A 25,456-nucleotide genomic window follows, 5' to 3' on the forward strand; every position below is an offset into this window, starting at 1 on the left:
TGACTGAAAACTTTCCTCTCGAGACCACTTCTTCTTTAGGCAAATTACAAAATCACTTAATCATGCTGTCGTTTATTTTTTGTTGCTTCATCATTTCCATCCCAATCCACCTTACAGGCATGTACACATTTGTTAAATGCATGGTCTCAGCGTACAAATACATTGAATGTCTTTGGTTGAAAATGAACAAACATTAGAAATAAATGAAAACAAATATGTATCCGTACATATGTACATTCTTCATATCACGTTTCCTTAGCCCATTCACGAACTTTAATTGAAACGCCACACTAATAAATAATGCGACATATAATTTCCTAACTTAGAACAAATGTTATGGCACAAGATGCTGAAAATGACGACACAAATATTCTACGTGCATCGCCCTAATAATTACGACCCGCTAAATTCAATGTACGCCATCATTTCTAATCATTTCTTCCCGCGTACATTTAGAATATTCATAACACGTCTCTATAAACTCGTGATCTAACAATCACTATGAACAGAGTTCCTCGAGGCAGTCTACGTATTGCATACGTTGGCAACTTCTCAAAAAATCATGCGCGTGCTTCACCGTAGCACTGGGATGCTGCCGCAGTGTAAACACAGCAGTTAAGACACTGAACTTGCAATGTAGAGCAGAGGTCTAATCCGGTGCTGCAGTGGAAAAAACATGGTGCAAGTTTACTAAACCCTGTCCACCCAGCGGTCTACATGGGTGCGGCACTAAACTGAATTTAACTTTGTATATTTTACCAGCTAAGGCCCACCGAGGTATGTAGCTCTTCGTCAGAAGCGACCTGGCCACAGACGATAGCTCAACAAAGTGGGTTATCATATGGAAATGTATAGCAGTCAAATACTCTATAACGCATATTGATTCTAAATGGGGAAGGAAAAACCGGGTAGAACATGCAAACTCCAAATAAACAGCAGTCGTCAGGGTGTTGATCAAGAACCATGGTCTCCTGGCATACCAGGCGATATTTGAATCTTTCGTGACTGCAAGGATTCATATTCTTAGGTTTTTTCGGTAAAGTCACGTAGGTAAAACATTTAAATTTATATTTAACTTTTATTAATTTTAATTTTTTTACCTACGTGACTCTACCGAAAAAACCTAAGAATATGAATACCAGGCGAGGTAGTTAACGTCTCGCCCCCATGGCGCCTGAACTGGTCCTGGGCTGCCTCATTCGCCTTCCTCGTTGACCAGCATGGTGAAGTATGGCCAAACAACCTCTATTGGCCGACACAGGGTGGAGAGGCCTTCATCAAGTCGTGGAGTGACAATGGCCTGAAAAGTCTCATTATCATTACAGTATTATTTATTTTGTAGCAATATATTGATGGTAGCATGAACATCCTGCTGCTTAAACGCAGACGCTTGTACTTTGTGTGCACAGATTGAGTCAAAGTGGACTCAATCACGTAGTTCGGATTCGGACTATATCACGATTCCCCAATGATCCGATCCGGTCCGCATTTCTGTGGACCTGATCCTGATTGGCCCTTTAAATCCACTCCAAGATCGATTGGGATCCGATTTTCATTATTGGTTATCAATATGTAAAACAATTCCTTTAGACGAAGATAACAATGGAAATGCATGTTCGGCTTCTTTATAGAATTTAAAAGTGATTTATTTTACGACCTCCTCTTGATACCAAGATCCAGGATGGTCATGTCTATGCGCCGCTTCTCGGTGGCAGCCCCAACAGTCAGGAACGATATCCCTCTGCACATTCGCAGCATCACCTCAATCGCCTCCTTCAAGAGAGACTTAAAAACTCACCTCTACAATTACACTTTCGAGCGACTCTGAGCTTGGCTCCGCGCCCCTGAGTTGCGGCCACTACGTCTGCAAATTTGCGCGCGTTACAAATTGAACTATTATTATTATTATTTAATAAAAATATATTCTCAATGAGTCTCGACACACATTTTCGGGCAGCTCCTGCGTTGGGATGTTTGTCAAATTCCCTCGATGAGTGTTTCAAATTTGGGACGAAAATCCAGTGAAATCCCATAAACATTTGAGATGTATCTCTCAGGTTCTCACAGACGGGTTCATGAACCCACCTATATTGAGATTGGCTGGCCGGCTCACAGACGAGCAGGTTTCAGAGTCTCACGAATCTCTAAGCTTTTCACCAACCCACGCCTCCAAAGCACTGGGCCACACCAAAAGAACCGGCTTTCGAATGTTGACAAGCAGGCTCTCGATTTGAATACCGCGTATAAAATAAAGATAATTAGTGCATTTATTCATGACCACTGCAGCCTTGAGCAATTCCGTTACTACTTATTACAAAAAATGAATCATTCAGTGTAGCGTACTGCGGCTCCAGGAGCCAATTTTTACTCTTCACGACCGCATTCTTAAACAGGGAGCCAATCGGCTGATCAGAACCTCGGTTAAATTCAGTCGAGGCATTGAAGACGTCCATTCAGCTTCCCCCGAGGGTGTCCCTTCAGCTGTCACATCTGGACATGAACCTACGAGTCGCTGTGCATAGCAATGCACACAAATAAGCTGATCAGAATATTCAGATTCAACCATAGTTGGTCCTGATTCGCCAAACTGATTCCAATGTTTAATCGGGTCCATCCGATTCCAAAATTAACCGAAAGTACACTCCCCCACCCCCCCAGTGTTTGCACATTTATTAACCTTTAAGGATCACGTGTTGCTGATGTTCAGTGCATTGCGTAATTTAGTGCAGAATTGCCAACCCTCCAGTATACTTGGCAGAGCATCTGCACAATGTTTGCACACATGTCCCAACTTAAATAAAATCAATCGTGCGCATGTAAATCAACTCCATTTCGTCCCTGTACTATCCAATGAATAACACGAGGCACGTCAGCATCAATAAACGTGCCAACACTCATCCGTACGTGTGGTGACACAAACTAAACTGAGTTTCTATTGAACCGTGTACCACGGGACATGTCTACACCCCAGCACGCCGATTCCAACCCGACCGATCTCATATGATCTTGGAGCTAAGTAGGGTTGGAGCCTGGCAAGTGCTTGGTTGACAGAGGACCATGGAATAAGAGGTGTAGGGAGTCTGCAAGGTGAACAGGGGAAGGCAGCTATAGAAGTAGATTTATTCTGCTGATGCACAATTTGACTGTGATCCGATTCTCGTGGATTTTCTGTCGCCACTCCAGTTCATTCCCAACTCTGAAACACCACACTCAACGGAATGCCCTAAAATTTCAATGAGAATACCCACGGTATGCAGTACTACAGCAAATAGTTGACAGAGTTTGCGTGCTCTCCCCATGGTCTGGAGAGGTGACCAGGAGTTGGCAGTATAACAATGGATTCTGGAATCTATCTGTGCGGAGCTATGGGTGTTTTACCCCTTGTACGTGTGGAGGTGTTCTCAAGGTTATTTGTGGACGAGAGACTGCGGGGGAATCGCTGGTGGTGTCGGCTTGGGGCTGCGAGGTAGCCACGAGATGGTAGTAGAGCGGTGTGTTTGAATCTACGTGCGCAGAGCTCTGATTCTTAGCATCCCTCTCATGTTCTTGGTTCTTTCGGTAAAGTCACGTAGAAGGGAAGTAATAAAATAATAAAAATAAAACATGATAAAATAATTCTCACGACGTTTCGGCCACAACGCAAGCAGCCGTCCTCAGGTGAAGATCAGGTCTGTCGGGGAGACAGCGTCTGAACCTGAGGACGGATGCTTGCGTTGTGGCCGAAACGTCGTGAGAATTATTTTATTATGTTTTATTTGTATTATTTTATTACTTCCTTTCTACGTGACTTTTACCGAAAGAACCAAGAATATGAATCCCTGCAGTCACGAAAGCTTTAAATCGAAAAAATCCCTCTCATTGTTTTATTTTCGGGTGCCCTGGTTTCTTCCCCCATGTAAAGTTTAATTTACAGACTTGGTCAAGCATTCCAATGCAGTCTTTATTTGAAGCTTTCGTGACCGCAGGAATCCGTACTCTTTGCAAAAAGCAGCCTGCATCAGCAGCCTCCCTCCTCTTTCTTCCGCCCGATGACGATTGCTTGCGTTGCGATCGAAACGTCGTGATCTATTATTTTTTCTACCTACGTGACTTTACCGAAAGAACCAAAGAGTATGGATTCCAATGCAGGTCGCGTGTGGTAGGGTAAAGTGTGGGTACTTCCACCTCTTCCATGATGTCTTACCAGCAGGGAAGAGCAGGCCAAATAATTTTTATAAGGGCTGTCTGAAGATACACCTTTGCCTCTACTTCATTACAAAATTACTGGCAGGCTTTGGGAATCTTATCTTCTAATACCAGACAAAGCCACCCATGCAAACTGCTGGACATGGTTGTGCTTCGACTGAAACAAAGACACACTCAAGGACAGAGATGTCCATTGAGCCTTACATACCGGAGAGGTGACTGTCGTTCGCAAGTAACCATTATGGCCAGTTAGGCCACAATCAAGTGTCGTGATTCAGAGTTGCGATCCATTTCAAGAATACATTCTTAGTTTTAATGGCGTTGTGAATATACACGCCTTTAGCGGCTTGAGCGGTCGGGTGGACCCATTGCATACAACAAATAAGAGTGGCAAAAAGAAGCGTCGATTCTTACGCGCGGAAAGAGCGGTGCACGCATCGCGAGCAACAAGAATCGATTTTCACCGCCGGATCGGCACAGCACCCCTTGCCACGGGATCACAAAGGGGTGGTGGTATGGGAGGGCTGAACGATTTGGGGACAATATCTCATTGCGATTGCGTTTTGATTTGCGATAAAAAATTTGAAAAGTCTAGCTTCAGTTCAATATTCACTGTGTAATAGATTTTAAACATGTGATGGAGCATTACCACATGATTCCATCAAAATATGAACCGCTCTATATATTCGAATGCAAGGATTAGAACTTAAAAGATATGAATGGCTTCCAACATGTATTTATTAAAACGTATTAATTTAAATAGAACAATCAAACATTGAACAATTGTTAAGTTAAACAAATAAAGTTAGAACAATAAAAACATATTAAACAATTCCAATAAGAAAGTAAGAGGACTTTTCAAATCTCAAAAAATCGCATCCTTTGCGATTTGCTAACCGCATTGTTTCAAATTGCGATTTCGATTTGAAATCGATTCATCGTTCAGCCCTACCCAAGTACGGTCGTACTTGGGCCATTCATTCAGATGCTGTCTCCCCGACAGACCTGTTCTTCACCTGAGGACGGCTGCTTGCGTTGTGGCTGAAACGTCGTAAGAATTGTATTTTATGATGTTTTATTTTTATTATTTTATTATTTCCCTTCTACGTGACTTTACCGAAAGAACCAAGAAGATGAATCCCTGCAGTCACGAAAGCTTTAAATCGAAATTTGGGCCACCTTGTTTGTGTCCACAGCTGCGGTGGCTTTGCACACTGCACCGAGTTCACGGCCTTCAGAGGTTGCGGTGATGAAGGAGAGGGCCCAGGCGGGTGCCTACACCACACGATTTGCTACCCAGGGGATTCATTTCTCACGGAATATTTTCAGGACCCCCCCCTCCCCGCAATTCCCTAAGCCTCCTCATTCTTAGATTGGTGGTGGTAGTGGTGGTAGTGGTGGTAGTGGTGGGTGGGTGTAGAGGAGGCAAAAGCGTGGGTGGCGGGGGGGGAGCAGCCCAATTTTTTTTCTGAAGCTCAGTCCCGGACAGCTCCGATTAAGCTATTTCGTGCGACGGGTGTTGCGCATGGCCAGGGATCGAACCCAACGCGGGGGGTTCGCTGGGGGGGATCGTAGCGCAGTGCGCAAACCACTGCAGCACCGCACACACACACACCACACACACACCGCACACACACCACACACACACACACACCACACACACACACACCACACACACAACGCACACACACACACACACCACACACACACCGCACACACACACACACCACACACACACACCGCACACACCACACACACATACACCGCACACACACACACACCACACACACACACCGCACACACACACCACACACACACCACACACACACACACCGCACACACACACACCACACACACACACCACACACACACCACACACACACACCACACACACACACACCACACACACACACACCGCACACACACACACCACACACACACACACCGCACACACACACACACCACACACACACACACACCGCACACACACACCACACACACACACACCACACCGCACACACACCGCACACACACACACCACACACACACACACCGCACACACACACACACCACACACACACACACACCACACACACACACCACACGCGTGCCTGCGGTATTGCAGTAGGGGGGGGGGGGAGAGAGTTAACGAGCATACAGAGAAAACAAGAGTGTGACGCGCTCCGTACCGCTACTTGCTGGCGTGCCGCATGGCCTCTGTTAATCAAAAAATTGCTGGTGGCTCAGCCATCGGCTGCACCTGTTGGCGCAGCGATGGTCCCTCCGAGTGAATGCCGTCATGCATGGGGAGGGGGGGGGGGCATCGTCGCACTCTCGTGCGTGGTCAGCTGGAGGCGAACTCTCAAGGTCAAACGCGGGACGACTTTGACGTGTGCACGACGGAGAAGAGGGCACGTCGCTTTGGGCCCCCCCACCCCACCCCCCGTCCTTAACCCGGCACTCGGCTTGCAATTACACTGGTCAACACACTTTTTCTGGCATAAGGTATTCTCAACGGGTTTAAGGTAATTTTGTGGTGCTGATTCCAAATCTGGCATCAGATTTTGTCGATCACGTCAGGTTTTTTGAGATATCAAATATTGCATTTTCAATAAAAACTGTAAAGAAACATTAAATAAATGTGGATATCTACATAAAATGATATTATAAACACATTATCCTAAAATTACAGCACCATATTTTAACACTAAAGCAGGCAATGGCTCGCAACAACTTGCAATCATAAGTGACAGAGTTAATTTCGGGTAAAATGAATGAAAATGGGGTATGCCGATAGCATAAAAATGAGATGTGATAGAGCAAATCTGAGATCAGATTTGGAATCAGCACCCTGAAATTAGTCTAAAACAGCTGCAAAAGTCCAGGCCAGAAAAAAAATGTTTTTTTTTGTTGACCAGTGAATTTATTATCAACGAAGACCGCTCGTTGCCAGCCGATTGTTTAATGGCTGAACGCTCGTTTGTATAAACCGCTGAAGTCGGGCCCCGGTGCTGGTGCTGGTTGCAAGTGAACCTTTCACGATTTGAAGGCACAACGCGAGCGAAGTTGCCCGTGAACGTGGCGATACCACGACGCACGCGCGGCAGAGATGGGCGCGCGGTAGCCTTGTGCTGCTACGTCAGCGCCCGCATGCCAATTTGTCCAAGTGCCCTTTGCGATGGGAAGGAAGCTTACATTCTCGGCACAAAAGGTTAGGCTGCATTTGTACTTTCAACGTTTTATATACTGTACAAGCAGAAGGGCATCCGGCTTGTACGTTGAAATAACATTTTTCCTCTTGGCAATTATATATATTTAACAATAAAATAGAATTTCAATCGGGTACACGCGACATGTTTTCACCATGCATGTTTTCATCGTACAATTTATATACACACACACACGTAGCTTTGACCGTATTTATTTATTAATGCAATTATCTTTGCGCGTGGTGTGTGCCTATATATAATTATAGGCGATGCATTTTCCATAACTACCCCTTGCTATTCCCTTTTTGACAGTGGCCAAATCCTCAGTGCAGCATCCACCCCACTCCTTCCCTCCCTCCCTCCCTCCCCTCTCCCCCCAATAGATCATCTCAACTGTACTGCAGTACTCACGTCCCTTGCATTCTTAAGCAGCACCTGCAGCTCCCTCTCTCTCTCGCCAACTGACCCACACATACATCCCATCGCCGCATTCTGCCACGCGCTTTCTCTCTCTCTCCGTCTCTCCTTTCACAGCGCTCACGATTCCTTTGCTCGCAATACGCGCATAATTTTCTCCCACGGAGTGGACGGACGGATGGACGGACGCTGCGACATTGCGTAACGTCTCCCCCTTTGTTATTAATAAGGACCAAGGCCGTCGCCATGGAGTCAACATTGGGGGGGACTAAATCTTCCAGGGGGTTTGGGGATCCCCCCCCCCCCCCAGAAAAAAAAATCTAAATTTGAAAACGAATTTCCTGCCATTTCCTGGCTAAAATATAAAAACATTCACTAACACAAAGGATGGACTTTTTATTTATTTTTAACAATAATGTCTAATAGTGTATTGTATTACATTGCTGTTTTTTCTTTTTTACCTTTTCTTGTTTCATTGTATGTAATGGCAGAGATTAGGGATTAATAAAGTACAACCATAACCACAATCATATAGACAGAAATCTATTTATAGCAATATATTGGGAGGGGGGGGGACATTTTGAGCATATTTCAATATTGGGGGGGATGTGTCACCCCCAATATATATTATAATTACGGCATTGATAAGGACGTTCAATTTTACACTTTAAAAAAACCCATACGTTCCCGCTGCTTCCAGTCTGTACTACGTGGGTAGGGGAGGCAGTGGGTCTCAATCCCCCCCCGTCTCTTCCCCAAAAACCCAGGAGCAGTGCGTTCGGACTTTGGTCCACGGAATTTTCTCTACCCCTGCCCCTTCCTCCTCCCTAATCACGGTTCGTGCCTTTTACCGGCCTCGTGTCAAACAAAACAAACAAATTGGTGAATGAACAAGGACGTGCACGTCAAGAGGCAACAACAGTGCCCGCTTGAGTCCATTTCTCTTCGGAGTCCTGAGCCAAATTCAATGGTAATTCCACATTCCCACGGCAGGGGAGGGGCCACTTTATCCGCGGGACAAATACTTGTTAACGTCACACAAAAGGGGTACCTGTTTTCTCCACATCCAGGAGATGATGGGCTGAGGCAACAGCCCCTGCTGATGTCTGACGAATGCCCAGACCGCATTGTAGATCTCGAGTGATGGCAAATGAGGATTTCAAACGAATCATTATCCGCATTGTTGTTCTCGCCGATCGATTACGGAACAGAATCTGCTGTAATTACGCGTATTTACATCTATCGGAGGTGTAATATTTATATATTTTTTTCAAGTCACCCGCTATTCACTGCAGCTCGTAACCTGCCGGGCTGTTCATGTGGCACTGCACGTTCGCGCGCGTTATTTATATATTTCAGCCATTTTGCAGGGTTGCAGAATTGACATCGAAACCGCATCTTTTTATTGTTTCCCCTTCCTCTGTTCGGGTCACATCATCGGCCGCTCGCGTATTTGGGTGACACGCTGTCCGAGACGGCGCATGCGAAGCACGCGTTACGGCGACACGAAACGAGAGAACACACGAAATGCGGACAGCATTTTTTTCGTTTTAATGCAAGCCGGGTGGGGAACTTACACCGGGTGAAATTATGCTCATGAATGACAATATGATTGACGTCAATTTGAAATCGATGTCAAAGTTACATTAACAATATGACATTATGCGGAGGTGTGGCGAGAATGCATCACTCACAACTGGAGGGTTGTGGGTTCAGCTTGCACCCCGAGCTTGAACCCGCTCATCGTTCCTCCAGGGTCAATGAAATCAAATAAAATCGGTGCCACAGTCCACGTATTGCCTGCTATGGGCGCACCGCTTCGCAAACACGGACACTGATAAAGCAAATGGAACAACAACAACAAAAACCTGAGCAGTGCCCAAAAAAAAGGCAAACACGAAGAGCTGCACGTTTTGTGATCACCCTGAGAGACATAAAGAGGAAGACGTCGATTAGAGGGGGTGACACATTCAGCGTTAACAATTAAAACTGGAAAAAAATTTGACTTAAAATTTCCGTGACTGCAGGAATGCATATTCTTGGTTCTTTCGGTAAAGTCACGTAGATAGAAAAGAAATAAAATAAAATGTTAATAAAATTAGCGGTCTTAATAAGTGGTCTTCATCAGGCGGATGAAGACCGCTTGTTTTGCGATCGAAACGTCGTGGGTTTTTTGCTTTTATCATTTTAAATTTATTTTTATTTCAAAGTTGTAGGTACAATACATTTTTATTAATTAATTTATTTTATATCGGCGTGACTTTACCGAAATAACCAAGAATATGAATTAAAACTGGGTTACGTCATCGCTACAAAGGGTCCGATGGCCGGTGATCGAGACTCCATTCGGGAGTGGCAGCCGAGGGAGGACGGCTGGGGCGAGGAGGGGGGTGAGCAAAGTGAATTGTTGAGAAACGACGAAGCTGTGGATTTGAGTTGTGGCCGCCGCCGCTACCGTTGATTGTGAGACGTCAAAAGCGAACAAAAAGAAACAACTCTGATAATGATAACGATATGCACTGTCCTTGAAGTTGATTGGTCCACACCCGAGACAGCTTTTCTTAGAGCCTAGTCTCCATTGGTGTTGGACCAGATGACGTCAAAAGCCGTACAACTCAAAAACAGTGCACTATCAGAGTATTGAGAGCTCGGGGTAAGCATTTGCACTATGAGACCTCCTTTACCAGTGGCAAAATATAGTAATACGATTTTACCCTTTTATCTGGTACAAAAACATGATCCCTTGTATAAAGGTATCAGTTTTTGTACCCGATGAAAGGGTAAAAACCTATTACTATATTTTTCCACTGGTAAAGGAGGTCTCATAACGTCAAAAGCGGTTGCTTTGTCAGTCGATTGGTGCTCGTCGTGGGAATGTGGAATTTCCATCACTGACTCAGTGGATGGATATAGCACGTTAAACAATTATGTTTATTTACTCCTAATTACGTGGTAAAAGCTGAAACAAGAACGCATCATACCAAGGTAATGTAAGTTGTGTAGAAACACACCCGAGCATTGTTTTTGTTCTACCAATAGGTGCTCGAGATTTATTTGGGTGATTTATTATCATTATCGTAAAAGGTAAAGGTGCAGCCCTGCAAGGTATTGTTCACGCCACTGCAGGTGGAAGGACCACCGCTAGGGGGTAGCTTTGGAGAGGCCCTCTTGGAGTCCAGAGGGTATTTGGCTGACTGGTTAGAGTACCCACACTTTACCCCACCACACACGAACTGTCGACCAATTAACAGTGGTGCACCCTTTGGTACTGTTGGGTGGACAGAGGCGGGGGGTGGGTATAAGAAACTTGCCCCCGTCGTTGGAACTGCCGTGCCGGGAGATCAGATCGAACCCTCTGGATTGCAAGTCCAGTTTGCCAACCCTTACACATCGTAAATGAAACCCTGACCGCCTTATTAATTGTATTCTTTGACTCAAAATATAAAAGATAAAATACGAGGGGGAAAATAATCCTAAGAGGGACTTGAACATTCTATATATGAACACATGCTGGCCGGCAAGCTGCTGTGATGGCATATCTTGTAACAATGGCGATGAGATTAGCTGTACATTCAAACTTAATCCATGCTTGCCAACTCGGAGCGCATTTGAGCGCAGTTTATAACCACGCCAGCGAAGGGCTGCGTTCACATCATCGATGTATGATTAATGTTTTAGCGAATTATTTGGAGTATCAGTTGCACGTGTTTACTTTGAGGTGAACAACCATTGCACGCCCCTGATAGTGCCCTTGATTATACACGCGAATTTATCAAGAGATGTCTGTGAGGCCCAGTGGTCAGGGGGCTAAGCTGCCATCCCTCAGTTAGAATCCAGGTAATGGACTGTGATTAAGCCAGGCACTCAAGTGTAGCGAGTTGATGGTCTCAGCCCTGTCACCAAAGACTGCGCACACAAAAAAGCGCAACATAGTATTTGGTTTTGCAATTAATTTGGCTTAATTTCAGCTCTGACAATTAAAATAGCAGTTTGACCGTCATGCAACACATATTACTCTCGTATGCTGAGCAGACAAAAAAAGTGCTTATCGTTACTGTGTGTGAACTAGAGGTCACTTGACAAGATCTCAGAGGTAGCTCTGTGACTACCGCTTCCACGGGCCATTCTCTAACATGAACAGAGGGACTGCCATGTGAGAGATCCACGTACTTTGACTCTTTGCATGATGCTAATAGCACAGTCGGGATGATATTGTGGGAAATAACATACACATTATTAAGGTCACGTATTATATAATCGAGATTTATGATAATATAGGTGGATTCTAAAACAAATAAGATCACCACTGAAAAGCATACAACGAGTTAAGTGTGGTAATATGAGTGAACGTAAAACTAGCGTTGAGTTTAGGCCACATTCAAAAACATTACTACACACACCAGTGCACTCAATTATAAGATGGGCCTAATGCTGATTTATTTCTTTGAGTGATTGTCACATCCACATTATGAAGTCAACTATGAGCAAAGATGAGCGAACAGCTGTCCTACTACTGAATTGAACCAGTAGTACATGCCGATATGCGACAGAGATGCATGCTTCACATTAGCCTGAGAGAGAATGGTTAAGCGGGCTTGGGCAGGACACGTCGCTGATTGAGACGATGGCCGGTGGTCAGGAATTGCGATCCAGTGGCAGCCAAGGGATGGAACGCGTCCAGGGGGACGTCCACACCACCAAAGAGACTGAGCGATGCAATCAGCTGGTGTTTGCGGGCGCTGGGTGGATTGTCACATCGCAGAGCCGCGTGTGATGGCGACGGCTTGTGGAGGTTTTCCTTCTGCGGTGGATTCAGCGTGGGTTGACGATGTCAATGGTGTCGCGTGTGAACATCTTCCATATCGCTAATTAAAGGGCCGCAAAATGATTCGTTGACTGACTAAAGCCTTCTTGTCTTAAGGATGTGTCTCCTTCAGACAAGGCAAGGTGTTGCAGTGTGGAAGAGCCAAAAGCACAGCCATTAAATGATTGCATTTCAGTACGAAGCCATTAGCTGATTGACAGACGTGCATCATGTCAGAGCCAAGTTAATGATCCTGCACTTGCTGGCCAAGTGGTAAAGTGTTTTAAAAATGTGATTATTTGGGGTCAAGGGTAAATTAAACTCATCGGGTTATATTTCCAATCAGGCAAAAGCCTTTCAAATCGGCTATTGTTAATTAAATTTGCTCCAGTGGTTTAGGACCAATATCAAAGTCAAAGAGCCACCACATCCACACAAACAATCGCTCGAACGCACGTGTCTTGGCGATTCTGAACTTGCGGTGGAAATTCCGCATTGTTGTGGCAGGGACCATTCGTCAAAAGGTCACCCACGGTTGACCTCCCACAAAAGCAGTTATAATTTTATGAACCCTGGAAGACTGAGATGACACGTTCTGCCACAGCAGCACTCAGCCCATTGCTGGGATTTTGCAGAGAAAGGTAATTTAGACTCAGCCTCACACTTTAAAAACATATTGTGAAAGCAGTTTTGCAAAGTGAGAATTTGCGCTCTCAACACTACAAAATCTTGACCTGGCATACCTTACCAGAGTAAACAGAGGTGCACCGACAGGCATGGCACAAACAATAAATTTAAGCTATCGTTAATATTAAAGTGACTCCGCTACATGATCCAACAACATTGCCAATCCGCGTTGGTCTCGAAATGTATATCGATACGTGTCCGATTGGCTCGTATTGGTACACCGTTACTGAGGCTTTATGCAAAGGTGTATCCTTGGAGACGAGCAAAGAACGGAGGAAGGGAGGTAGGGACATTGCACAGTGGATTAAAAGCCAGCCTCGCTCTGCGCGTTACTCCCACTTGCAGCGAAACTAAAAATAATATCTAATTAGGAGAAGATAACCGCGCAGAGCCCCAAAATGCCTTTAGGGGCCATCTATAAGGGCATCTGCAGTGAGCGGAGATGTTTGAGGCTATTAGGGTGCAGACAGGAATGGGCGAAGGATGTAGACCAGTGAAAATGCCTCTGTATATCTTGTTTAGGTGCCAGGGTCGCCGTGATATGGTTATATTATGATGCATCGTACGATATGAAAAAAAAAACCGCGATAACGGTACGAATAAAAGTTGCCCGTTTATTTTGTCAGTTAATCTCCTGACAAAATATTTACGAAGTCAGACCAATTAAAGTTTACAACGCAAATTTAATATCTCCCAAGAAAATTTCTGTAATCTATTAAAATAGCACTTCTTCAAACGGTTTCCGGAGTAACAAATCGCATGGCAGTTTACATGATATTTCTGAGAGCACGTGCGTTACGAAGTGTTCTACATAGATTGTAAAGTTGCAGTCGTTTTACGATATAGAGCAGGCTTATGTGAAGTGAACTCAGGCTTTAGAGTTTTTAAGCACTCTCTATTTGTACTTGAAGTACATTGAAGCATACTCTTAGGTTGTTTTCGGTAAAGTCACGTAGGTAAAAAAATTATAATAAAATAAAGAATAAACATAATAGAACTAGTAATAATAGAAATAAAATAATAAATCACGACGTTTCGGAGGCAACACAAGCTTGCTTCATCAGGTGTAAAAAGGCACAGCAAATTAACAGTGACTTTACCGAAAAGAACCTAAGAGTATTGATCCTTGAAGTCACGAAAGCTTCAAATCTACATTAAAGCACACACAAGATGATAAATAGGCAAAATACAATTATAAAATTGAGGGAAAGTGATATCGCGATAATCATCATATATTTAAATTCAGCATCGTGTCACATCATGATACATGTACAAGCGTAGTAATAAATAATAATAATTATTATTATTATAAATTGTAGATAGTATACGAGCGCGTGGGTTCGATCCCGTCCCTGATGTCTGTATATTTGTAGTTTAACTGTTCTCCACGTGGTCGCGTAGATTTTTCTCCAGATCCTCTGGTTTTCCCCTCCACATTTAGAAACATGCGTTTAGAGTATTTGGCTGCTGTAAACAAAAATGTCCACGTGATAAGCCACTTCGTTAAGCTATCATATGCGGCCAGGTTGCTCCTAAAAAAACATTGCGATATAGCTCAGTGGGCCTTACCTGTTCAAACAAAAATAGTTAACTTCAGTTTATGGTGACACATGCCGTATGATCAGTGCTTTGAAGGAATGGTTTATTGGATCGTAATATTGAATAACATTAATATGTATCCCTCTCAATCAATCCCACTGCTGAATTTAGGCCTCCATGAGCTGTCTCAGAGTCATGGGAGTTGTCCAATCACACTTCACCGTGTTGGTCAATGTGGATCGCTGAAATGGGGGAAGTTGACGACCGGTTCAGCTATCGATCAACACCGATGTTAGTCGTGACTGGGAATCGAACTCGGGTCGTTGGGAATTCGTGGTGCAGTGCGCTGCGCAAATTAGTGCACCAACATTGTGCATTCATTATGATGTATTTCTAAACATGGATAGATGGTGGCCAATGTGCAGTAGTGGAGCAAGGGGGTTACTTACGTTACTTGTACAAAATCTTGAATATCAGGCTTTTGTATACGTGTGATTCTCTGGGCACTGTATATTCTTCCAAGATTCGAAATATTCATGAAGGAACTGACCAAAGGTACCTATGCAGGCAAAAAAAAAACCTTGAGAAATCATGCTTTTGTGTTGGAATAAAATATGACATGGCAATACATGTAAAACAGGTAAGTTTCACTCCCTGACAAAGAGAGGTTCAACAGGACCCAGCATTTACTTTTAACATTCACGGCACTTGCTCTTTTATTGGGGTCGCAATCATTGAAAATGTGCTTACGTATGTACAGATATCACGTGCCCGAGTGATAACGATTGAGCCTTCATGTATAATGCTGATAATTCGGACCGTGGCATTCGCATCAATTAATTGAACATCGCTTTACACGTAGGCAGGCATGATGTCAAACAGATTCCACTTTTGTAAGTGGGTCCTTTTTTATTTCATTATATAGAGCACGGAGATCCACAACATAGGGGAGGGGGCACAAAATCGCTAACTCTGTTGCTCCAGAACTTCCAGGAGGGAAGAGATCAAGCTCGCTGCTGCCACCACCCCAAATGTGAACCACGAACGGGGTGTTTGTACTTTCATGTGGGAAATGGGATGATGGTAGGGGAAGAAGAACTGAATAAGGGAGTAGAGATAGTGGGTGTGCGAGGGGGGAGGGGGGATGGGAAGGAGGGGGGGGATGGAAAAAGAAAGGAAAGAGCATCTAGGAAGGATTGCAAGTGAGTATTAATGCTTCTGCGGGTCGCGGCGCCCTACCGGCCTGTTCGACAACGATCACAAGCACGGGCGCGAGCGAGCGCACGCGAATTCTGCCCGCGTCGAGTGACCCCCCCCCCCCCCCGCGGTGCGCCGTCTTTGCCTTGCAGTACGTGGCGCTGGCCTCCCTCTTGTTCATCCTCATCTCCATCACCACCTTCTGCCTGGAGACGCACGAGCACTTCATCCTGAAGGTCAACCGAACGGAGTTCATCAAGCAGGGCAACACGACGGTGGCCGTCGTCATCAAGGAGGCCATCACCGAGCCGGCGCTCATGTACGTCGAGGGCGCGTGCGTGCTGTGGTTCACCTTCGAGTTCTTCATGCGCATTTCCTTCTGCCCGGACAAGAAGGAGTTCATGAGGAGCATCCTCAACATCATTGACTTCGTGGCCATCCTGCCCTTCTACCTCGAGGTGGGGCTCAGCGGACTCTCGTCCAAGGCCTCCAAGGACGTGCTCGGCTTCCTGCGCGTCGTGCGCTTCGTGCGCATCCTGCGCATCTTCAAGCTGACGCGCCACGTCGTGGGCCTGCGCGTGCTGGGCCACACGCTGAGCGCCAGCACCAACGAGTTCCTGCTGCTCATCATCTTCCTGGCGCTGGGCGTGCTCATCTTCGCCACCATGATCTTCTATGCAGAGCGGCTGGGCACCAAGGAAGAGGACATCAAGAACAACCACTTCTCCAGCATCCCCATCGGCTTCTGGTGGGCCGTGGTCACCATGACGACGCTGGGCTACGGGGACATGTACCCGCAGACGTGGTCGGGCCGCCTCGTCGGCGCCATGTGCGCCATCGCCGGCGTGCTCACCATCGCCATGCCCGTGCCCGTCATCGTCAACAACTTCGGCATGTACTACTCGCTGGCCATGGCCAAGCAGAAGCTGCCCAAGAAGAAGAACAAACACATCCCGCGCTCGGCGCAGATCGCCGCGGCGGCCGCGGCGGCCGCGGCGGCGGCGGCCGCCCCCGCCTCCGGCGCGTCCCCCAACTACTGCAAGTCGGACCTCAACTCGCCGCGGCCGAGTACGCATGGGGACAAGTGCCCCCTCGCCGAGGACGAGACCAACGAGATGAACAACCCAGGTGAGAGACAGAGAGAGTGTGAGCGAGCGTAAGGTGCCTTTGGCTGCCGTTGTCCATTGCAATCTCACCATGTTCCCTAACCCTGACCTCCCCCCCCACCCACCGCGCCCCACACTCCAGCGACCGCGGCTGGCTGCCGACATGCCGCCGTCGGCCTCCGCTCGATGAGAGGTTGCTCGTTCTCTTCTGCTGCTCCTGTTGTCTGGAACTCCCACCCCTCTGGCTGTCTGCTCTGCCCATTGCGAAATTCTGTCTCCATGTTCGAATCCGTTTTGCTTCAGACATTCTTCTCGTTCTCTGCCTGTGCTTTCACGTGTGCCGTGGGCCTCTTCGCCAAGCCTCTCCTCTCTTCAATCATAACTGCCACCATCGCATATCCCTGCTTGTAAAGCATCTTGAGATACGTCGTTATGTAGATGCTACAGACATTGTATAAGATAATGAGGTATGTAGCATGCGACTTCGGCTAAATAAACTAAACAATTTGTTTTTATTTTACGACCACTGAGATATTTAGCTCTTTTTCAGGAGAGACCTGACCACAAATGATCGCTCAGCGAAATCACTTAACACGTGGCAATTTACAGCAGCCAATTACTCTAAATGCGTGATTCTTAATGTGGAGAGGAAAAACCGGAGGAGCTGGAGAAAAATTCAAGCGACCGCGGGGGAGAGAGACACCGCAAACTCCAGGGTCTGGATCGACCCCACGACCTCCTGTATAGCAGGCGAGCGAATTAACATCTCGCCACCCATAAACCCACATCACTCGAATGAACTACAATGCAAACACATGCTAGAAAAAATATAACTGGAGGCGAGATTCCTTGAAGGGTTATATATATATAAAAAATCACCCCTCCCCTCTCACCTCGATACAACTTGCTTCACTTCGAATTGTATAAGGCTATCCCAGGCATTGATACCGCGATGGTTGTTAATTGTGAGCACACCGGACTTGCAATGCAGAGGTCGCCAGTTCGATTCGATCTCCCCGCACGCCAGTTGAAACAACGGCGCAAAGCTTCTTAAATCCCCATCACCACGACCGCCACCACCACCACCACCACCGCCGCCTCTGTCCACCCAGCAGTGCCAATGGGTCCACACCGCAAATTGTCGATCGCCAGCTCCGCGTGTGATGCGCTAAAGCGTGGCCATTCCTTCCTCTTCCAAGATGTCTAACCAGCGTGGAAGAAGAGGTCAATAAAACATTTTTTTTTTGGAGGGGCTCTAATTGAGCTGCCTCCAAGTGGTTGCAGGGCTGCACCTTTACCTTTCTGCCGGGAGAGAAATAAATCCCCTCCCTGGCCCTCAATCCAGCCAGACGGCGCCACTTTCACTTATTCATCGCCATCGTCATCATTCTAAACTTGACGGCTACACGTGCGCTGCCTCGGGTTTCTGAATGGGCAGAAGTAGACAAAAGTGGTCACTGCGGGTTAGGCCTGGGCTTGCACGGTGAACGATTTAACGCCTCGAATCCAAACTATGGTGCGATGCCAGCCTGGGGCCATGTCAAATACTGTGGACTCGAGCTTTGGCTGCGAAGGAGCAAGGCATCATGAGCCGACTTCCCGTGCCCACGTGTCTCTCAATCGGCGAAAGGCAGCACAACCCCTAGCCCTTAGCAGGAATGAACAGCAGGCACGTCACACCCCGGTCACAACTCGGTCCATCTGCCTAGCTCCTTCTTCTTCTCACTGGGGTACGAACACTTGTTTTCTGGTGCCCCTCGTAAGGCACTACACATAGGGATACCATACACAGACGTAGTGACGTGCCCGGATAACGTGAGCTAACGTGGAATAGTGCAGAATAATGTTAACACGAAACCTCAGCAGCAGCAGCAGAGCCAGCAGAATCTAACAGGGAAGCCCATTGCATGACTCACTCCTAACTCAGCTGACCATTATACAATTCCCTCCCACTCTGCTTCTTACTTTGCCTATTATCCCCTCTCACTTCACCAAAATCCCCACACGCTCTTCTCGTACGTATGTTGAACTTCTTTGGCAACGTATCTAGCCCAACCGTGCTAATCGGAGGTGCGGGGGAAGGACAATGAACTAAACACAAACACATTCCTGCGAAGGGAGCTGGTAGGAACGTTGGGCTGCTCGGTCAATGGCCAGGGTCAACGGCGGCGTGGTGTATTCCGCAAATATGCCCGACTGTGAGGGCGGGCACAAGCCGGCGTGAGTAAGTTAAACGTTGAGTTTTATAAGGGCACCACGGGGTGACCAGCCCCTCCCCACCCAGCCCCACCCCTCCCACCCCCACCCAGCCCCTCCCCACCCTCCCGAACCAGCCCCTCCCCACCCAGCCCCTCCCCACCCTCCCCTCCCCACCCAGCCCCACCCTCCCCACCCAGCCCCTCCCCACCCAGCCCCTCCCTCCCTCCCCACCCAGCCCCTCCCTGCACGACGGACGGACGGACACAATAATCCCCTGTGGGCTGGTGTAACCAGGAGGTTCCTACCAGTAAAATCAGTTCTCAAGATAACACATCCACCTTGTCACCAGCTCTGTTGTGAGATGCAACGCAATCCCCCCTCTGTCCCAAATTGCGATGAGAACTCGCTCATCTCTCCCCGTGCAGTGCAACCCTTCATGTCAGAGAACGGCCCACGTAAGAGGATAACACAGAGCTACTACCTCTGTTAGAGGGCAGCACTCTTCCACACACTCTGCATAATGTTTGTGTGACTTGACAGTTAAAATTGATATTCCATTTCTCAGAGCTGGAACTTGGCCAAATTAAGTGCAGAATATAATTTAATGTGATTGGGTTTTTTATGTGTGTAGTGATTGGTGGCTGGGAACGAGACCATCGACTCACTACGCTTGAGAACTCAGTTCAATCACAGGATATGAACCCCACGGTCTCAGCGGTGCCGGCTCAGCACTGTGACCTCTCTGACCTCAGAGTCACTTGCCCCCCCCCCCCCGCTTTTAATCTGATATTGAATCACTTCTCAAACATGTGATGACGACTTTAGTCCATCTTTATTATTTCAAGCTTCTCATTCTGTCGGGGGCCAAATTTTGCGCGAATTTGAAATGATCCGCATATCACTCAAATGGGATTATTACATTGCAATCAACGCTCCTACTAGCACACTCATGCTCACTCACAGGCCAGGTGCTGACTCGCCCTGTCCCACACAGGGATAGGTGCCTCTGGGGGTGCCCTTTCAAATTTCTTGAGAAGAGATATGATGGAAAGTGCCGAGACGTCCCGATGTATAGGAGGGTGCTTTATCAATAATAAATCATTATTATCATCATCATCATTATTATTATTTTTACTTCATTACATTTGCATCCTAAAATGAGATGGCACAACAGTGCCTCAAAAACCCAAACTGTGTTGCATTTCATTTACATTTTAAAGCGTTCCTTTGGTCTGGAGGAGATATAGGCCTCAAACTTTTCGCCCTCCCGTAATTAATTCACTCATAACAACTTCCACCAGGGACCAAAGCTATGGTTACGGACGGTATAAGCGAGAAGCCAAAACGACGCTTCCTTTCCTGCAATTGGAGCGTTGTTCAGATGCAGTAAATATATTTGGCTAAAATTACAATTTCGATTTACATGACATCTAACTTTGACCACACCTCACGATGTCGCACAGGCACAGTGGGCATTATTTCATCGACAGAGGGAGTCAAGTGTAGGCAGATAAAACGGAATCTCTTGTGCCTCGACTTGAACCGGGGCAGGGAGTTGGCAGCATGGATGTATGATTGATTCCTTGTTGGGTAGTTTTATGTGAGGAAGGAAACCAAAGTAACCCAGAGAAAGCCCACTAATGTTGCGGGACAACACGCAAAAAAATCCACGCAAAAAATACTGACCACCGAGTAGCTCTGAAAGTTGGGTGGCACGTGCACATGATGATCTCTGTCTGCTCCACCAACCCCACTTGCAAAGCACTGGAATACAGGTGTGTGACACCACACGTGGCTTAAGCTTGTTCACAGATCTCATAAAGCATTATTTACCTGCAGTAAGGGCCATCAATCAAATCATTCATTGGCTTATGACAGCCAACGTGCAGAGTGATCCATTTATAGAAACCTCCACGAAAATACCAGGGAAAATTAATAAAGCCTCGACATGTGTCCCACCAATCTCGATATATTTATTAAATAGTTTAACACCCTCCCGGTGAACTTTGTTCAGCATAGCTTCACGTGATTAAATCGTCTGTCGAGAAGACAAAAAGTGGTCAATAGAAATGAGTGGGGTGTCTATGAATGGATGGTGTTGATTTGCTGAGCAATTATTAAGAAAATATATAGTCCAGAAAAGGAATACCAAATTAAGTAGCTATACTTGATTTGATGATGGACGCATCTTGACTCATCTTTGACTTCGAACTGCAGACGAGGATTTATTTTCTGCCACTCACAGGAAGGGAAGAAGATCTGTGTGTTTCGGCACGGAATGTCTGCTCCCTGATCACGCATTGCGTCTCATTCTCTCAGTAGATTAATTCACAGCCAAGAGGCGACGATGCCATTCTCTGTCTTCCCTGCGCGTGCCTTCTCTGTTGGCGGCGATGTGACGCCGCTTTTGGCGACAACCGCAGGCGGACCATCCGATATTCCCAAAACGCTGTTTGAGCAAAAATAAGTAGGGCTACTTTTGTGCCTCTGGTCCCCGCAGTGTTCCCTCTAAGCCAATCCTTTCGTGCACGCGATCACGACAGGCATCGGGGAGGTGAAATACATTTACCGATGTGCCAGTCGCGCAAATGCGCCAATTCCGCGTTACGTGCGTTAACTTTTTGTGCGCGTGTGCGCGCGCGTGTGTGTGCGCATGTCTCCGTGGCCCTTCCAATTATTTCCTTGCATCAATGGAAATTTGTGTTCACGCATCACTGGCAATGCCAATTTGACCTAAGAGGGAATGCGACCGTCGTAGGCAATATAACCCTGGCCGCGATAAGTAATGCACATCGCCCCTGGAGCCATACCCTTCACGCTTGTGCCCATTGCACTTTGGAAAATCCCTGCGCAAAATACATCGCTTTACTGAGCAGGGGGGCATTATAGAAGAATTGCACAAGCCAATGCATCTCCTAAGACTGTAGAACTGCGTTAAAATGTTAACTATATATATATATTTTTTTATCTTACTAGCTAAGGCCCACTGAGCTCTATAGCGCTTTTGCAGAAGTGACCTGGTCACAAATGATAGCTCAACGAAGTGGCTTATCACGTACAAATGTACAGCAGCCAAATACTTCAGACGCGTGATGATGATGATTCTAAATCTGAAAAATCCACGTGACCACGTGGAGAGAAACACGCAAACTCCAAATATACAGCAGGCGTCAGAAAAGCGCACACGCACACTTTCTGAGTTGCCCTAATTTTTGATGAAGCCAAATCAAAGAAGGTATTTATTGCGAAGAGGATATTGGAAAGGGATTCCGGCGCAAGCATTAACACTGAATCCACGGAATTCTATGGGAGATACGGCTTTGAAATAATGTTGAACGTTGGTATGACAATATGTTTGTCTGATGTTGTTCGATTTTTCTCAAATAAGCGGCACGACTAAACACATTCGTGCAAGAGTTATAAGCCCGAAACACAGAGAGTGAACCATTCACTTTTGTGACTGTGCTCGCTATAAATTGAACCGACATGGTGAGGCTGAGGTTCAGGTGGGTTGGAGGATCATGGGGAGAGAAAGCAACGTTCGAGACACCCACCTCTCTCGCGGCAAACGAGGTGTCTGTCTGTAGGGCCAGACTTGGAGTCAACTGCATTCGGAGTCGTGCCACTCATAATGATTTGCAACAACAGCAGCAATGTGATCGCAATTATAACGTCTGTGAACAATGAGGCTGTGTTTGTAATCACTGTATAATTGACCCCAGGCTTGGGCAGTACATCAAGTAGGTTTATGCTGGGATCCATACTCTTTGGTTCTTTCGGTATTTTTATTTCTACCCACGTGACTTTACCGAAAGATCCAAAGAGTATGGATTCCTGCAGTCACGAAAGCTTCAAATCAAGATTTATGCTGGGAGTTTGAGATATCATCTCTTGTATACTTAAACTGCCCCAGGGTCGGGATCGAACCCACGACTTCCCCTATACCACGCAAGGTAGTTGACATCTCGCCAGCGTGGAAGCAGTAGTGTAGTGTTCATGCACTTCGCTAAATGCTGGCTTCCAGAGTTCGATTGCCACTCACGACCAAAATTAGTGATGAATATCTGAAACGGTACCGGGCCTTTCCTAGGTCAAATCATCTTTAAATGAGTACCTGGTATGGTGAGTCAACGTCAGCACTTGGTAAGCAAAGATAACCGGGCATGGGGTTGGCCTCCCACCCACCGGTGAGCTTGCTCCCTAACAGCACTTGCCCCAAAAGTCAATTGAAGGCTATATGGTGGATCTTTGTATTTGCTTTTCCATGGGAGTTAGGGATAAAGTCGTGTATGTGCGTCTGATTGGTTGCGCCTTTCTGGTGGGCGGGCTCTAATTAGCCACGTGTGATGAAACGCGTGTTCCCTGGGGATAGTATTTAATTAACGCAAGCCCATTGTTCCACACTGTCAGGAGGGTGTAGCTTATTTAGTCGGATGGAACTCAAACGGGAAAAAAATCCTCAGACCCTTTAAATCAACCTGTATCGGTCGACCAGTCAAAGTCAAAGGAAGAGCATCACTGCACTATTGAATTGAAGCTCGTTTCTTTTCAGTGATCCAGTCAAGCAGCGCCGTGCTTAGAGCACGTGACTCACAATCAGGAGGTCATGAGTTCAAATCCCTGAGGGTAGGGGGGGGATCGACTCAGCCCATCATCACGCTCCTTTGGAGTCCATAAAATGTGTACGACTTTGCAGGATGTCGACAGTGAGTTTCCTATGGCGAGTGGCCCTTGCCATAAAAATGTGGAATTTGTAATGTAATCCAAGAACTACATACTCATATAAAAAAGTCTCCTGCCAGGCATATTTGCCTAGTTCTGTTTGTAATACTCTTGTGTCTGGGAAGAGACTGCAGTGGCTGGTGTAAGTCCACACTTATGAAGGCTGAACACCCAAACCTCACAAACACAAACAAATCAAAACCCTACTTGTGGAATTGATTCTTATTGGCCTTCGGGCATGCCTGATGAGATGCAGCGAAGGGGCAGAACAGTACAACTCTACCGAGGCCCCAAACTCAGGGCTTTCCGCCCCCCCCCCCCACCGATTTTTTTTTTACAAAAATAATTTCCAGCCACATATTTTAATACATTAAAAAATATTTCAACTTAGTCCGTCCCCAATTGTGTTGGCGTGCACTGGCTGAAATAACATCTCACGATTTATTCCCTGCCACCGTGAGGATGGCCACTGTGATTTTTCTGAAAGGCCAATGTTGCCGCCTGTGGTTTGATTCAAACGTGCAGAGACAACCGGGAGCAAAAGACCTCTACTTCCCATTGAAGAAAAACCTTGCTCCATTCTTAACCCTTCCACCCTTCATTTCCCTGTACGGTGAGAGAATTAAATTAAAACCTGGGAGCACTTGGTGTGGCATCTTTCTGGGCTCGTTGAAAAGCATCTCAAACCGCATATTAAATTCCCCTGCAATGAAATTTCCCCAAATTATTGCGCTTTCTAATTATCTGCGAAGCCCACCAATGCGTTGCGCTGAGGCAAAGTGGAATTTCTTAAAAGGGCCTCAAGCCAAAAGGGTTTTTTTTACGACCGCGAGGTTATTTTGCTCTTTCCACATTATTTTCGCACAAAATCAACATCAAGCAAGCCTCACTTGAACGACTATGAGTGCTCAGAAGCCAACTCGCCCACAGGCATTAACCGTGTCCTCCATGCGAATACCATCGATGTAATGACCGGTTTCTTCAATTAATACTTATTAAGAAGATAGCTTTACCATCATTATCCTTTTCATGAACTCCCAATTAAATCACACGAGTGGATTTTGTCATTATTTTTAAATGGGTTCTTAATATCGGCAACTTAAATATACGCATCAAACATTTGGAGAACAAGTCCATTTTATTACCGTATAAGTTTTTTAAAAAGTACATTATTAGAATTTTGTGTACTTTGATATCTGAGGGAAAATACAAATGCAAACTTGCTTTGGCAATTATTCAAATGAGAAAAAATACAAAGGTACATGCTGCAAGCAGTATGCACACAGTGTAATTGGAACATGTAACGCGAGGTACACGGCATAAATTATACTGTAGGTGCAATACGTTATCACTGCCTGTTATTTACCCAGGAAAACCTCATTGAGTCTCAA

General features: G+C 46.2%; 1 protein-coding gene across 1 annotated transcript in view; it reads left to right on the top strand.

The window, feature by feature from the left end:
* Positions 1-25,456, top strand: part of LOC144936489 (voltage-gated potassium channel KCNC1-like) — a 57,991-nt gene that overhangs the window by 14,593 nt on the left and 17,942 nt on the right. Inside the window, exon 2 of the mRNA XM_078863593.1 lies at positions 16,191-17,166. Coding sequence (XP_078719719.1) covers positions 16,191-17,166 — 976 coding nt within the window. The remainder of the gene's footprint in view (positions 1-16,190; positions 17,167-25,456) is intronic.

Source organism: Lampetra fluviatilis, chromosome 16, assembly GCF_964198595.1.
Source record: "Lampetra fluviatilis chromosome 16, kcLamFluv1.1, whole genome shotgun sequence".
NCBI lineage: Eukaryota > Metazoa > Chordata > Hyperoartia > Petromyzontiformes > Petromyzontidae > Lampetra > Lampetra fluviatilis.